Source organism: Ailuropoda melanoleuca, chromosome 16 (genome assembly GCF_002007445.2).
Source record: "Ailuropoda melanoleuca isolate Jingjing chromosome 16, ASM200744v2, whole genome shotgun sequence".
Taxonomy (NCBI): Eukaryota; Metazoa; Chordata; class Mammalia; order Carnivora; family Ursidae; genus Ailuropoda; species Ailuropoda melanoleuca.
Genome location: NC_048233.1, coordinates 83,808,349 through 83,819,843, shown reverse-complemented (window position 1 = coordinate 83,819,843; position 11,495 = coordinate 83,808,349). Strand labels below are relative to the sequence as shown.

At 50.6% G+C, this 11,495-nt stretch overlaps 1 protein-coding gene and 1 non-coding gene across 2 annotated transcripts; both read right to left on the bottom strand.

Annotated features, from left to right (window-relative positions):
• Positions 1 to 23: 23 nt before the first annotated feature.
• Positions 24 to 10,359, bottom strand: SNX15 (sorting nexin 15). The gene is made up of 8 exons (XM_002916656.4): positions 10,112 to 10,359; positions 5,227 to 5,262; positions 4,867 to 4,987; positions 3,644 to 3,759; positions 3,382 to 3,529; positions 2,867 to 3,010; positions 598 to 855; positions 24 to 298 (listed from the first exon to the last, which is right to left on the bottom strand). Exons 1-8 carry the CDS (start codon positions 10,208 to 10,210, stop codon positions 192 to 194), a joined length of 1,029 nt encoding a protein of 342 aa, XP_002916702.1. The 5' UTR covers positions 10,211 to 10,359; the 3' UTR covers positions 24 to 191.
• LOC117796896 lies at positions 5,517 to 5,621 on the bottom strand. The gene has a single exon (XR_004621592.1). It is a non-coding gene; the product is annotated as a U6 spliceosomal RNA (small nuclear RNA).
• Positions 10,360 to 11,495: the final 1,136 nt, after the last annotated feature.

Below are 11,495 nucleotides of genomic sequence, written 5' to 3'. Positions count from 1 at the left end.
AAAAAAAAAAACAAAGTGGCAGGTGTGGTCAAGGAGCTTTGAATCATTATTTGTCTCATTCTTGGTCCAGTTACATACAGAAATGACCCCTAGCATTACAAGACCAGGATATCAGGCCAGGCCCCAGGGAGAGTAAAAGGGAGTCGCTGGCAGTGCTGGAGCTAGAGTCCTGGGTACGGGTTCACTCCCTCTCAGGAGGGGAGTTGGGACAGGTGCAGGTGCAAGATTTCTTCTGCCCTCTTCAGGTACTCGGCCGCCTTCTTCTTCACACCCTCCCGGCGGGCAGGTGATGGGTCACCTGTGAACAGAGAATGGCTCAGCTGAGATCCCTGGTTTCAGAACCCCTGGTCTAGCCCCTTACAGTTCACAGAGCATGAACATGTGTCTTTCCCCACCTCCCGGGGACTCAGATCTATGCTCCTCATTTTACAAATACTAAAACTGAGGCCACAAGAGGTAAAGAAACCGCCCAAGGTTACACCGTTGGTCAGTGTTGAGCAATTCTGATCCTTGACTTATTTGTCTTTCACTTTCCCTTCCCTTCACTCCACCGTCCGTGACTCTAGGCCTGACCTCCCACCTCGCAGCGGTACTCACCAGGAACGCCCTGTAGCAGGACGTGCACGCCGTCCCGGTAGCCCTGCAGAGCCGCAGCGTAGGCACCTGCCTTCTCATCCCGCAGAGCCTGGGTGATGAGCTCTGTGGCTTGGCTCAGATAGGCAGGGGCCGGCCGGCCTTCCTCGTCCCCTTCCTCCTCCTGCCCTCCAGGCTCCCAGGGTTCCTGGTCCAACCTTTCAGACTCTGCCTCCATCGCCGCCAGCTCACCCACATGGATGGGACTGGGGCCTGCACCTTCTACAATCAGATACGGACGACTCAGGCCAAACTGCCCTCCGTTTCCCAGGGCCTGTGGCCCATCTCCAGACCTTTCTTGCCCCGCAAGGTACCAAGCTGCCCCCGGTGGAGGGAAGCGGTGTCTGAGCAATTCAAAAGCCATTCATGAATAACAGACTAGCCGTGATCGATTTAATTGGTGGAATTCCTGTGATTTTGTAAAGAACCTTCCTGATTCTTTCTCTAGGTACATATTAACATTAGTTTGCGAGGTCTGGGTCACTGGGCCTCCTTCCCTCCTGACTACAGCTGATCTTTTGTAGTAGATCCAAATCCAAGAATTCCCTCCGCAAAATTTAACTGAAGGATGCCAGACCAACTAAGCCAGGCCAAGGGTAGAAACGCTCCAAACCTTGGAATGTCAGAATAATAGATGCAGAGAATCTCAGCTCTTCAACTTCAGCTGAGGACCCAACTATGAAGACAGGGGGGGGCGGGCATCCTCACATTCCAGAGAGAAGGTCTCATTCTAAACCCCAGGACTGGCCAAAAGGGGGCCAGACATCCCCTCTGCAGCTTATACAAGAGAAGGCTAGAGATTTGGTCCATCTTTGGTGAAAAGGCCTTTGGAGGGAAGGTACCAGAACAGGAAGCCATGGCACACTCCTGGCCTAGAGAGGGAAGGGTAGGCAGTTCTCTAATCCCATCCCAGTGACCCCGTGAGGAGACTGGGGGCCTCCTGCAGGCAGGGAAGATGACCTCTCACTTCCCAGCTGGACATACAGCCCTTCCTGTGTTGCCCATGGAGCAGAGGGCAGAAGAATTCTTAGCAGGCCCTAATGTGAGTACGAGAGTTCGATGCATGTGTCGAAGAGAGAGACAAGCGCCAGCTGCTTGCTGGGGGATTCTGACGCTGAGGGACTTGCTGGAGGCGCCCACAACAGGGGGGCAAGGAGATGAGGCAGCGGCTAAGCAAACTGTATTTCCAGGCTCTGACTCAGCAAGAGCTCGGGCGTTTTCTTATGGGCCGAGGGAATGTCTCATGGGAGCTACGTTCTAGGAGCCTTAACAGGCTCCTGGCCACTGGGCACCCCAGCGACCCCGCCCCCACTTTGCCCCTAATCCCTTCTTCCCCAGGCCAGCCGTGGAGGGGCTGAAGGAGCAGGGACGGCAGGAAGCAGAACTAGAAGAGGAAAGGGCTCTCCTCCCAGGCGCGCAGGGCGGTGCTGTGCAGCGGGATAACTGGGTGGGACACTAAGGTCCCGACTTGGGTCGGACCCGGGGTGAGTGAACCCCAATGCCTGAAACCGATCTGAGGGTCTGCCCAATAGGTCACCATAGGGCAAAGAAGAAAGGCCAACAAAATGGGCTTAAAAAGATGGGAGGATTCCAAACTGAAACCCTCTCATGAGGATCCTGGAGCAGATCAGCCGCTCCGACACCCCAGCTGGAGGAACAGACCTTGAGAATGAAAGGGTCCACTGTCCCAGAGCCTGGGACTCTCAGCTCCAGGACCCAGACCTCCATGGGAAGAGGTGGGGGGGCTTCCCCCTTCCATGGCGGGTCTGGGGTGCCCCCGCATGCCCGGGCCTCCCGTGGGAGGGCCTCCTGTGCTGCTCTCTGAGCCCAAGCCTCACGCCCCTGCCCAACAGGCCTCTCCTGCTTTCAGGATCTGCAGTGCGACCCCGAGCCAGCCACGAAACCCCAGCTTGGGCTTCCAAAGGACAGAACTCAAATCCTCCCAAGCCAGTGTGACCCCTGCCTGTTCCAAAGCTCTCTCAGGGAGAAGAGCCACCTCTCCCTGAGGAGATCTCCCCTTCCTTCCTCCGAGGTTGCTCACTGTCCAGGGGCACCCAGCTCGCGAGCCCTGGCACCGGGCGCCTGCTTCCAGTGCTAACGCCGTCAACTGGCCGCGGCGGGGCGACCTTCTAGGATTTACACAGGCACTACACACGCTAGTCGGTGGCTCTGCCCCCCCTCCTTGCCCCGACCTCAGCTTCTCCCCCTACTCCCGCTTGTCCCAGCTTGTTACCTTCCCTGGAGAAGGGGTCGAAGAGGGCAAGCTCGGCCTCTGTGAGGGGGCCTCGGGCAGGGGAACTGGACGCTTCCTCAGTACTCCCACAGTTAAAGAGGAGATCCAGGGCCTCCTGGGCAGGGCTGGAGGGTGGCGGATCCGCTGTGGAATAAATCATTGGGGACGATCATGCCTGTCCTTATCATCTACCAGCTTTCAAAACGCAATTCCCCTCTAACTCCTGTGGCACCCAAGGGCATAGACGAGCCCCCTCTTCATAAGGGTTGTACCCCTTTTACAGACTAAGAAACTACGGCCTACACAAGGAAAATGGCCCGGCGAGAGCTCCTCAGCACGTTACGAATCGATCCCAGAACGCCGGGATCACGCCCTGAGCCGAAGGCAAACGCTTAACGACTGCGCTACCCAGGCGCCCCGCGCCGCAGAACTTTTACTAAGCTCGCTGAGGAGGTGTGTGCCCTCCACCACCCCCACACCCTCCAGCCCCGGCTCCCTCACCAACCCCCATGTACCTGGCACCTCCAGTTCCTCGAGGCCTCTCCTCTCTGCAGGGAGCGGCTGGGGCAGCCAGGGCTCCTCAGGGGGCGGTGTGGGGATCAGAGGGGGTGGCAGGATGTGCAGGTGTCTGGACAGGTCGGAGGGCCGGGTCACCTCCCCACCCTGCAGGAGAGAAAGACAGGGAAGGAGTGGGGTGGGGGGGTGTCTCAGGGTACAGCCCAGTGGGCAGGTAGGCTTCCCAGGTGCTGGGGACGAGGGACAAGCAGGGACACGTACCCGGAAGAACTCCTTGAGCTGGGGGCTGTTGTTGAGCGCAGGGACGTGCACAGTGAAGCGAAGCAAGTCCTCGGCCCCCTTCCGCCGCTCTTCAATCACTGAGGCCTCAAACCGGCCTGCAGCCCCCCAGGACGAGGGGTGGGGAGAGAAGCAGTGATCCACAGGGGTCACCTTCCTGCTTCTGCCGGAGAGGATCCCAGCAACCAGCTGCTCTCCTCCCCATTCTGCCAGCAATCTGCCCTGGCTCCTCCTGGGGGTGGGGGCTGGGGTGCTTGCAAGCAGGGACCAAGCTCCCTAGTCCAGTCCTCCAGGTACCAGATGTTTATGGAGCACCTACTAAAGTGCTCAGTTCAGAAGAGGAATGGGAGGGAAGCAAGGTGTCTGCTCTCATGGATTCACGTCCTAGACAGGGGAGGCGGTGGGCAACCATCAAGAAACAAGATCATTTCAGATGTTGCTGATGTAATGGAGAAGTGACTTGCCCAAGGTCACACAGCAAGTAGCTCCTTTTTCACAGTCTCCCTGCTCTGTTCTAGGTATGCCGCGGAATGAGCTAACTCTGACCTAGTAGCTGGCTACACGGTCCCCAGCCTGGCGTCACCAGCTGGCAGCAACCCTTCGCCTTGTGTGAAAGAGTATCTCACGTGAGTCTAGAGACCCAAATAACAGATCGGTCCTGTCCACTGCAACACATCATGAGCGGCGTGTGCAGTTACTAGTTTTCTTGTAGCCACGTTAAACAGAAACAGGTCAACTCAACTTTAATAATCTATTCCACTTAACCCGGTATATCCAAAATAGTCTCATTGGCACATGTGATCATATATAAATTATCGCCATGGTTCACCATCTATTTCACTGTGTGTTCGACCCATAAGGCCCACCTCAGCTCAGACTCCCCACCTCTGGCTCACAGCTGCTGTTTTTGAACAGCGCAGGGCTAGAGGCGACACCAGCTCCCAGGGAGGAATTCTGGTTCTGCCACTTACAGCCAAGCCCCTTTATGACCCTGAGCCTCAGCTGCCTTGTCCTGAAAACGGGGCTAAGGAAGACGGAATGCTGAAGGGCTCCACACACACTGAAGGCTAGGCTGCTCTGAGCCTCAGTTCCCCCACGTGTGAAATGAGGCTGTCTCTAAGGGCTGGGGGTGTTGGCCCCCCATCCAGCCCCCACCAGCAGGGGTCCCCTCCATCTCTGGCCTGAATGCCTAGATCAGCACTCACCAAACACCTGGGCGCGGGGAAAGGCCGGGAACTCCTCCAGGCGGCGGAAGAGGTTGCGGTGGGTGTAGGCCAGGTCCCCATGCAGCTTGCGGAAGTCGCTGTACCGCTTCCAGACCACCACCTGCCAGGGACACAAGCCTTGACCCCGGCTGGCAATGGTGATGGTGGAAACAGGCTTCCCCCTCCCCAGCCTGGGCCAGCGCATGCATGCATGCGTGCGTGCGTGCGTGCCCATGTACGTGCGTGCGTGGCTTGGGGCACAGCAGCTGCTCCTCCCAGGGCCGAGGAGTTACCAGTTGTTCCTTTGCTGCTCCTGCATCTGGAACTGGGGAATGGGCCCCTTCCTCCCAGGAGCCTCACCTCTTTGACATCTTCTGGGTCCCTCTTTGAGATGAACTGAGGAAGAGAGGCAAGAACCAGGTGAGACCAGAGACTGACATCCGACACCCCATCGCCCAGTAAAATCCAGGGATGCCCCAGGTGCCTCCCAGCCCTCGTCAAAGGGGCAGTGGCCTTTGGCGGTTGGCCGCTGGTATCAAGGTGTCCTGACTTCAAGGTTTTGTGTCACCAGCAGTTTTTCTATCATGTGCTAGTTTCTTCATCTGCCAGATGGGAGGATCCCATCCAGACCCCTTGGTCCTCAGCCCAACTTTTATCCCCGTTCCTTCACGAATCTGCGCGTCATCCTAGCGCAGGGGCTGCGTTAATCCTCTCTGTATCGTTCCAATTTTGTACGTGTGCTGCCGAAGCCAGCACTATCTCACTTCCTTCGAAGGGCCAAGGCCCGGCATCTCCTTCTGAAATCAAAGAACCTCCAGTCCTCTAAAGAATGAGGTTCTGTCCCAGAAGCCACTCCTTCCTTCAGTGAGAAAGCCTCTGTGGGGCTGCGGAAGAAAGCAACCCTGGGGTTGCGACCCGGGGAAGAGGAGAATGGGTCTGAGCTGGAAAGAAGGCTCCGTACTCACTATGGTATATTCGTAATAATTAGAAAATAACATTCTCCAGCGTGGACTACTTGATAGTTTTCCAAACATCTCTTAATTGTCCTAGATCTGGAGGTGGCAGATACAATTAACACGCCCATTGTCCAGACGAGGAAGAGGAGGGGCAGAGAGGGGACGTGACCTGTGCAAGATCACACAGCACGTTTTGCAAATGATCTATCTGATAACGAGCTGATATCCAAAATATATAAAGAACTCCTACTCAACACCAAAAAACCAAAACAATCCAATTTAAAAATGGGCAGAGGGGGTGCCCAGGTGGCTCAGTCGGTTGAGTGTGGGTCTCTTGATATCAGCTCAGGTCATGATCTCAGGTCATAAGACTGAGCTCCGTGCAGGGCTCCGTGCTGGACGTGGAGCCTGCTTAAGATTCTCTGTCTCTCCCACTCTCTCTGTCTCCCCCACTGGCTCGCGGAAGGAAGGAAAGGAGAGGGAGAGGACAGGACGAACACTGGTAAAGGTAACTCAATAAATATATATAAAAAAAAATGGGCAGAGGACCTGAATAGAATTTCTCCAAAGAAGATATACAGATAAGCAACAAACACATGAAAAGATGCTTCACATCACTAAGCACCAGGGAAATGTAAATCAAAGCCACAATGAGCTTTCACCTCACACCAGTCAGAACAAAAAGGTAAGAAATAACAAGTGCTGGTAAAACCGTAGAGAAAAGAGAACCCTCGCGCAGTGTTGGTGGGAATGTAAATCAGAGCACCACTGTGGACAACAGTGTGGGATTTCCTAAAAAGTTAATAACAGAAATACTACTGGACCCAGTAATTCCACTTCTGGGGTACTTACCCAAAGAAAACAAAAACACTAATTCAAAAAGATATATGCACCCTGATGTTTACTGAAGCACTATTTACAGCAGCCAAGATACGGAAGCGATCTAAGTGTCCATCAATAGGTGAATGGATAAAAAAAATGTCGTAGATATATGCCACGGAATATTACTCGGCCATAAAAAAGAACGAAATCTTGTCATTTGTGACAAGACAGATGGACTGAGAAGGTATTATGCTACATGAAATAAGTTGGACAGAGAAAGACAAATACCACATGATTTCACTTATATATAGAATGTAAAAAACTAAACAAAATAAACAAAACCAGAAACAGACTCATAAAGACAGAGAATAAACTGGTGAGAATAAACTGGTGGTTGCCAGAGGGGAGGTGGATGGAGGGGTAAGTGAAATAGATGAGGTGGGTTAAGAGGTACAAACTTCCAGTTGTACAGTAAATAAATCAGAGAGACGAAAAGTACAATATAGGGAATATAGTCAATAATATTGCAATAACTTTGTATGGTGACCAAGGGTCAACTACACTTACCATAGTGAGCATTTCATAATGAACATGAATGTCGAATTGCTATGTTGTGCACCTGAAACTAACATATTATTGTATGTCAACTATACCTCAGTTAAAAGTTTTTTTAAAAGATTACATACCAAGTAAGAGGGACTGTTAGGACTGAAACCCTGGCCGTTCCTTTTCACAATAGACTCAGCCTGAAATATCTTGGGTAAAAGAAACTAGATTTAAAAACTGTTGAGGAATATATATCCCTGACAAAGGAGTCCTATCCAGAATATATAAAGAACTACAGATCAATACTAAAAAGACAAACAACTCAACTTTTAAAATTGGGCAAAATATGTGAACAGGCACCTCCCACAAAAGGTGTCTGAATGGCCAATAAGATTATGAGAATATGCTCGACATCATCAGTCATCAGAGAAATGCAAACTACACTCTGATGAGATGTTACGTGACCCACCCACCGAAAATGCCAAAAACTGAAGGCGCTGATGATACCAAGTGCTGGTGAGAATGGGAGTATGAAACAGTACTTTGGAAAGTACCGCTTTGGAAAACTGGTTCTTCTTCTTCTTCTTTTTTTAATGATTTTATTTTTAAATAATCTCTACACCCAATGTGAGACTGGAACTCACGATCCCGAGATCAGGAGTCGCACATTCCACCCACGGAGCCGGCTAGGTGCCCCTGATGTTGGTATTTTAAAGAGATGACCTAGATAAAAGAACCTGGAAAGGACCAGGTAGCACAATTACATTTCAGAGGCACAAGGACAAGCCTTTGGAGATAAATAGGGAAGGTTTAGGGATTGGGAAAAAAGACTGGCAGATTTTGAATTTTCTGGAGCCACACCTGAGTCCTGTGAAGATTCAAGGTGTAAAACAAGGACAGCTGTTTTTAATTCCTCAGGGAATTGGCTTGCCACCTAAAAGATATCAAAAGACTGACACATCCATGTTGGAAAGTTTTTCTGTCCTTTTGGGTACATTTAGCAGAGAGGTGAAGGCCAAAAAAAAAAAAAAAGAAAAAAGTTCTAATCAGGTCTCAATATCAACCACCAACCTGGCCAACTTCCAACCACAGAGCTACGTAAACATTCTTCTAAATATTTTGTCAGTTTCAGCTAGGACCAACAGCAAACAGCGCCCCGGAAACTGGTAATTTCTGGGACAACTACGCATGTAGCTATCAAATGACCCAGCAATTCCGCTCTTAGGTACAGACCAAGAAAAAATGGGTGCACGTGTCCATAAAAAGACTTGTACATGAATGTTCATACAATTCTACTTGTAACAACTAAAAAATGTTTTAGACACAACCCAAATGTCCAACAACAGGAGAATGAATAAAGAAATGGTGGTATATTTCTACAGGGGACTACTATCACAAAGCAATAAAAAACAACACACTACTTACACATGCAACAACATGGATGAATTCCAAAAACATTACATAGAGAGTGAAAAAGGCCAGACACAAGCGAGTATTTTCTGTGTCATGATTTCATTCGGATGAGGTTCAAGAACAGACAAAACTAATCTACAGTGACAGAAGTCAGGACAGTGGTTACTTCTGTGAGAGAACTATAGATTGGAAAGATAAAAGAAAGTCTCTGGGGTGAGGAGAATGTCTGTCTCCTGATCTGAGCACTACCTGCGCAGATACATAAACAGGTATAAAATTACCGAGCTCTGTACACTTAAGATTTATGCACATTACTTACATAAATGATGTCTCAGTGTAAACAATTTACAAGGGGAAACAACGAAAAACTGAGGAATCCCAGCAAGTGACGTGCGGAACTGTGTGTAAATAATAGACTGGATACTCATATCTGCTTTTACACGTAGGGTTTACTGCAAGGACAAATAAGGAACTGGAAGCATTGGTTGTCACCAAGATGGCAGACGAATGGGAATGGTAAAGGAGGGAAAACAATTTCTCTTTCAAAGTTATAAAAACATATTGAAGTTATGCACGTTACCTGCTTACAAACCAACAGAAAGATTTATAGGAAAAGGGTACAGACCCTTCCCACCCCCCAGTCTGGTCTTCCTAGGGACTATCTGTGTGTGTGTGTGTTGGGGGGGCAAGGGAAAGACATAAAAGATATGGGAAAATTTTTAAACATCTAGGATTCTGCATTTAAATCACTTTGGAAGTGTCTTTGTGTTTTTGCTTCCCTTTAACAGTTACTAATGTACAGTTTAATAGTTGCCTAGTTTAAAATTCTAAAGGTACAAAACAACTTACAGTGAAAAGTCTTCCCCCAACCAGTTCTCCTATATCAGTCTACAGATATTCTTTTATACTTTCTGTTTTAAAATTCTTTACATAGCTTCCCCCATGTATCTATAAAATCTGCTTCTAACGTTGTTACTGCTTCGTAATCAACTTCGGTCTTTCTCTACTGACTTCCTGCTGTGACTGTGAAGCTAGAGACTTACTCTTGAAAACTTCTCTTGAGCTATATGAATTTTTAAAGTCATAGGTATTTTTTTAATTAAAAATTAAACTTTTAAAAAGGGCTTTTATGTAAATATCAAACAAACCAGTTAACACAACTTACTCCAAGAGATTGGAGAACTAACTAGTATTTGGACTGAGCCAGAGTTTTCGTGTTAATTTAAATAAATTCACAGCCTGCTGTGCCGGCACACTTTGGGCGTGGGAACCCACCCCTCCCACTCCGAGAACTGCCGTCCACGCCCTTTTAAAAGGACAGCGCCCTCCCAGGGCCGCACCCCCTGATGGCTAAAGAAGTAAACGAAGACTATTATGGCAACCTCCCCTTAAAGGGAAATCCATTTCTGTCGTCTAAAAAGGGAGCGTCCAGTAGTGCCTTGCCTTAAGGTAAAACACAGCCCCGCTCCTGTTAAAAGGGTAAAGGTCCCCGCCGGGCCCCACCTCACCTGCGCGGTCACTTTATACTCAGTGTAGCCCTTGGGGTGGGTCCGGGGGTCGGAGACTGTGTAGTGCCGCAGGAAATCGTCCTTCGCCTGGCGGGACATGGCAACCGAGCCGGAGTGGAGCTGACCGCCGGCCTCGGCCTCCTCCACGCCGCCCCCGCCCCTCCGGGTCAGTCTCCGCCAGCCACTGTCTCTCCAGAGTCTGCGCCCTCCAGCCTCGGGCCCAGGGAGCTGGTCGCAAGTGACGGCGCAGTTCTCGGCCTGGGCGTTGGGCCAGGGAGCGTCTAAAAAGTTCTCGGTGGCTGGTAAAGCGTGAACTAGGTGATTTAAGAGTTAAGGACTGGGGAGGCTGATCAGAGGGCTCCGAGCAGTGTTCAAGCCCGCCCCGTCCAACGTGTCTAAACGATTTCTCTTCTGCTTCCCAGTACCTTTCTCTCATCCACCCCCCCAACTTTTATTGTGTCCAGTGCGTGCCAGATGTGGCCAAATCATTTCCCTGTCTCCCTCCATCGGATTCGCTAATTCATGTTTTCTGCAAGGGTAGGGGAAGCAAAAAGAGCTCCAGAGAAGCAGGATGGCTTCACAGGTTTTGAAGTCACACTTCTTACCAGCTGTATGAGTTTCCTTTAACTTAAGTTTCTCGTCTCTAGAGTGTTGATAGTGTTTATAATAGGGAATGTTTATAATAGAAATTACTTCAGAGGATGATGCTTTTTTCCCCTTCTTGGTCTGCCCAGCATTCCCCCCACCCCGCCCCCAACCTCTCTGTTAGCGCCATATCTTTGTTTGGAGGTAGTTCTCTTTAGGTGTAGCCCTTCAGCCTCCTACCCCAGAATCCAAAGATGCCAGCTCCTTTCCTTGCCCCAGGTCCTGGGGGGGGGGGGGGGGGGCAAAAATAAAATCTGCTTCTAGGCCAGCTTTATCTTCACTGTACTTTTCTATCTCCCAGCATGGTGACGCGGCAAGGGGACCGGTTCGTTCCTGATGTGCAGTGTTAGCTGCAGGTTTAGCTGCCCAGCCTCTGGACACGTTGCTTTCCAAACCTGGTGTCCGGCATCCTGAGACCTCCATCGGGATGCTGTGAGTTCTAAGTATCCTTCCAAGAACCGTCCGTTCTGCTCAAGGCAGTTGTGATCCATGTCTGGGGCAGACCGTTGAGGACAGCGACAGATACCACGACCACCAGCTTGTGAAGCCTCAAAGTGGTAGTGTGGGTAAAGCACTCAAGGGCTCGTGGCCACTCTTACAGTGGACACTGCACGGCCGGTTTCCAGAAAGAGACAAAGCCAACTCCCAAATGAGACTCATGGAAGCTCAGACACAGGGTAGATTATCCAGGAGGTGTTTGGGAGAAGGCTTAGATGGGGTGGCGTCCCCTTGAACAACA

Excerpts from the sequence above, each read along its gene's own strand:
- SNX15 (XM_002916656.4), bottom strand. The coding sequence starts at position 10,210 with ATGTCCCGCCAGGCGAAGGACGATTTCCTGCGGCACTACACAGTCTCC. Across the intron at positions 5,263-10,111 it reads AGTATAAAGTGACCGCGCAG|TTCATCTCAAAGAGGGACCC; the intron begins GTGAGGTGGGGC and ends TCTCTTCCTCAG. Across the intron at positions 3,530-3,643 it reads AGCTCAAGGAGTTCTTCCGG|GGTGGGGAGGTGACCCGGCC; the intron begins GTACGTGTCCCT and ends TCTCTCCTGCAG.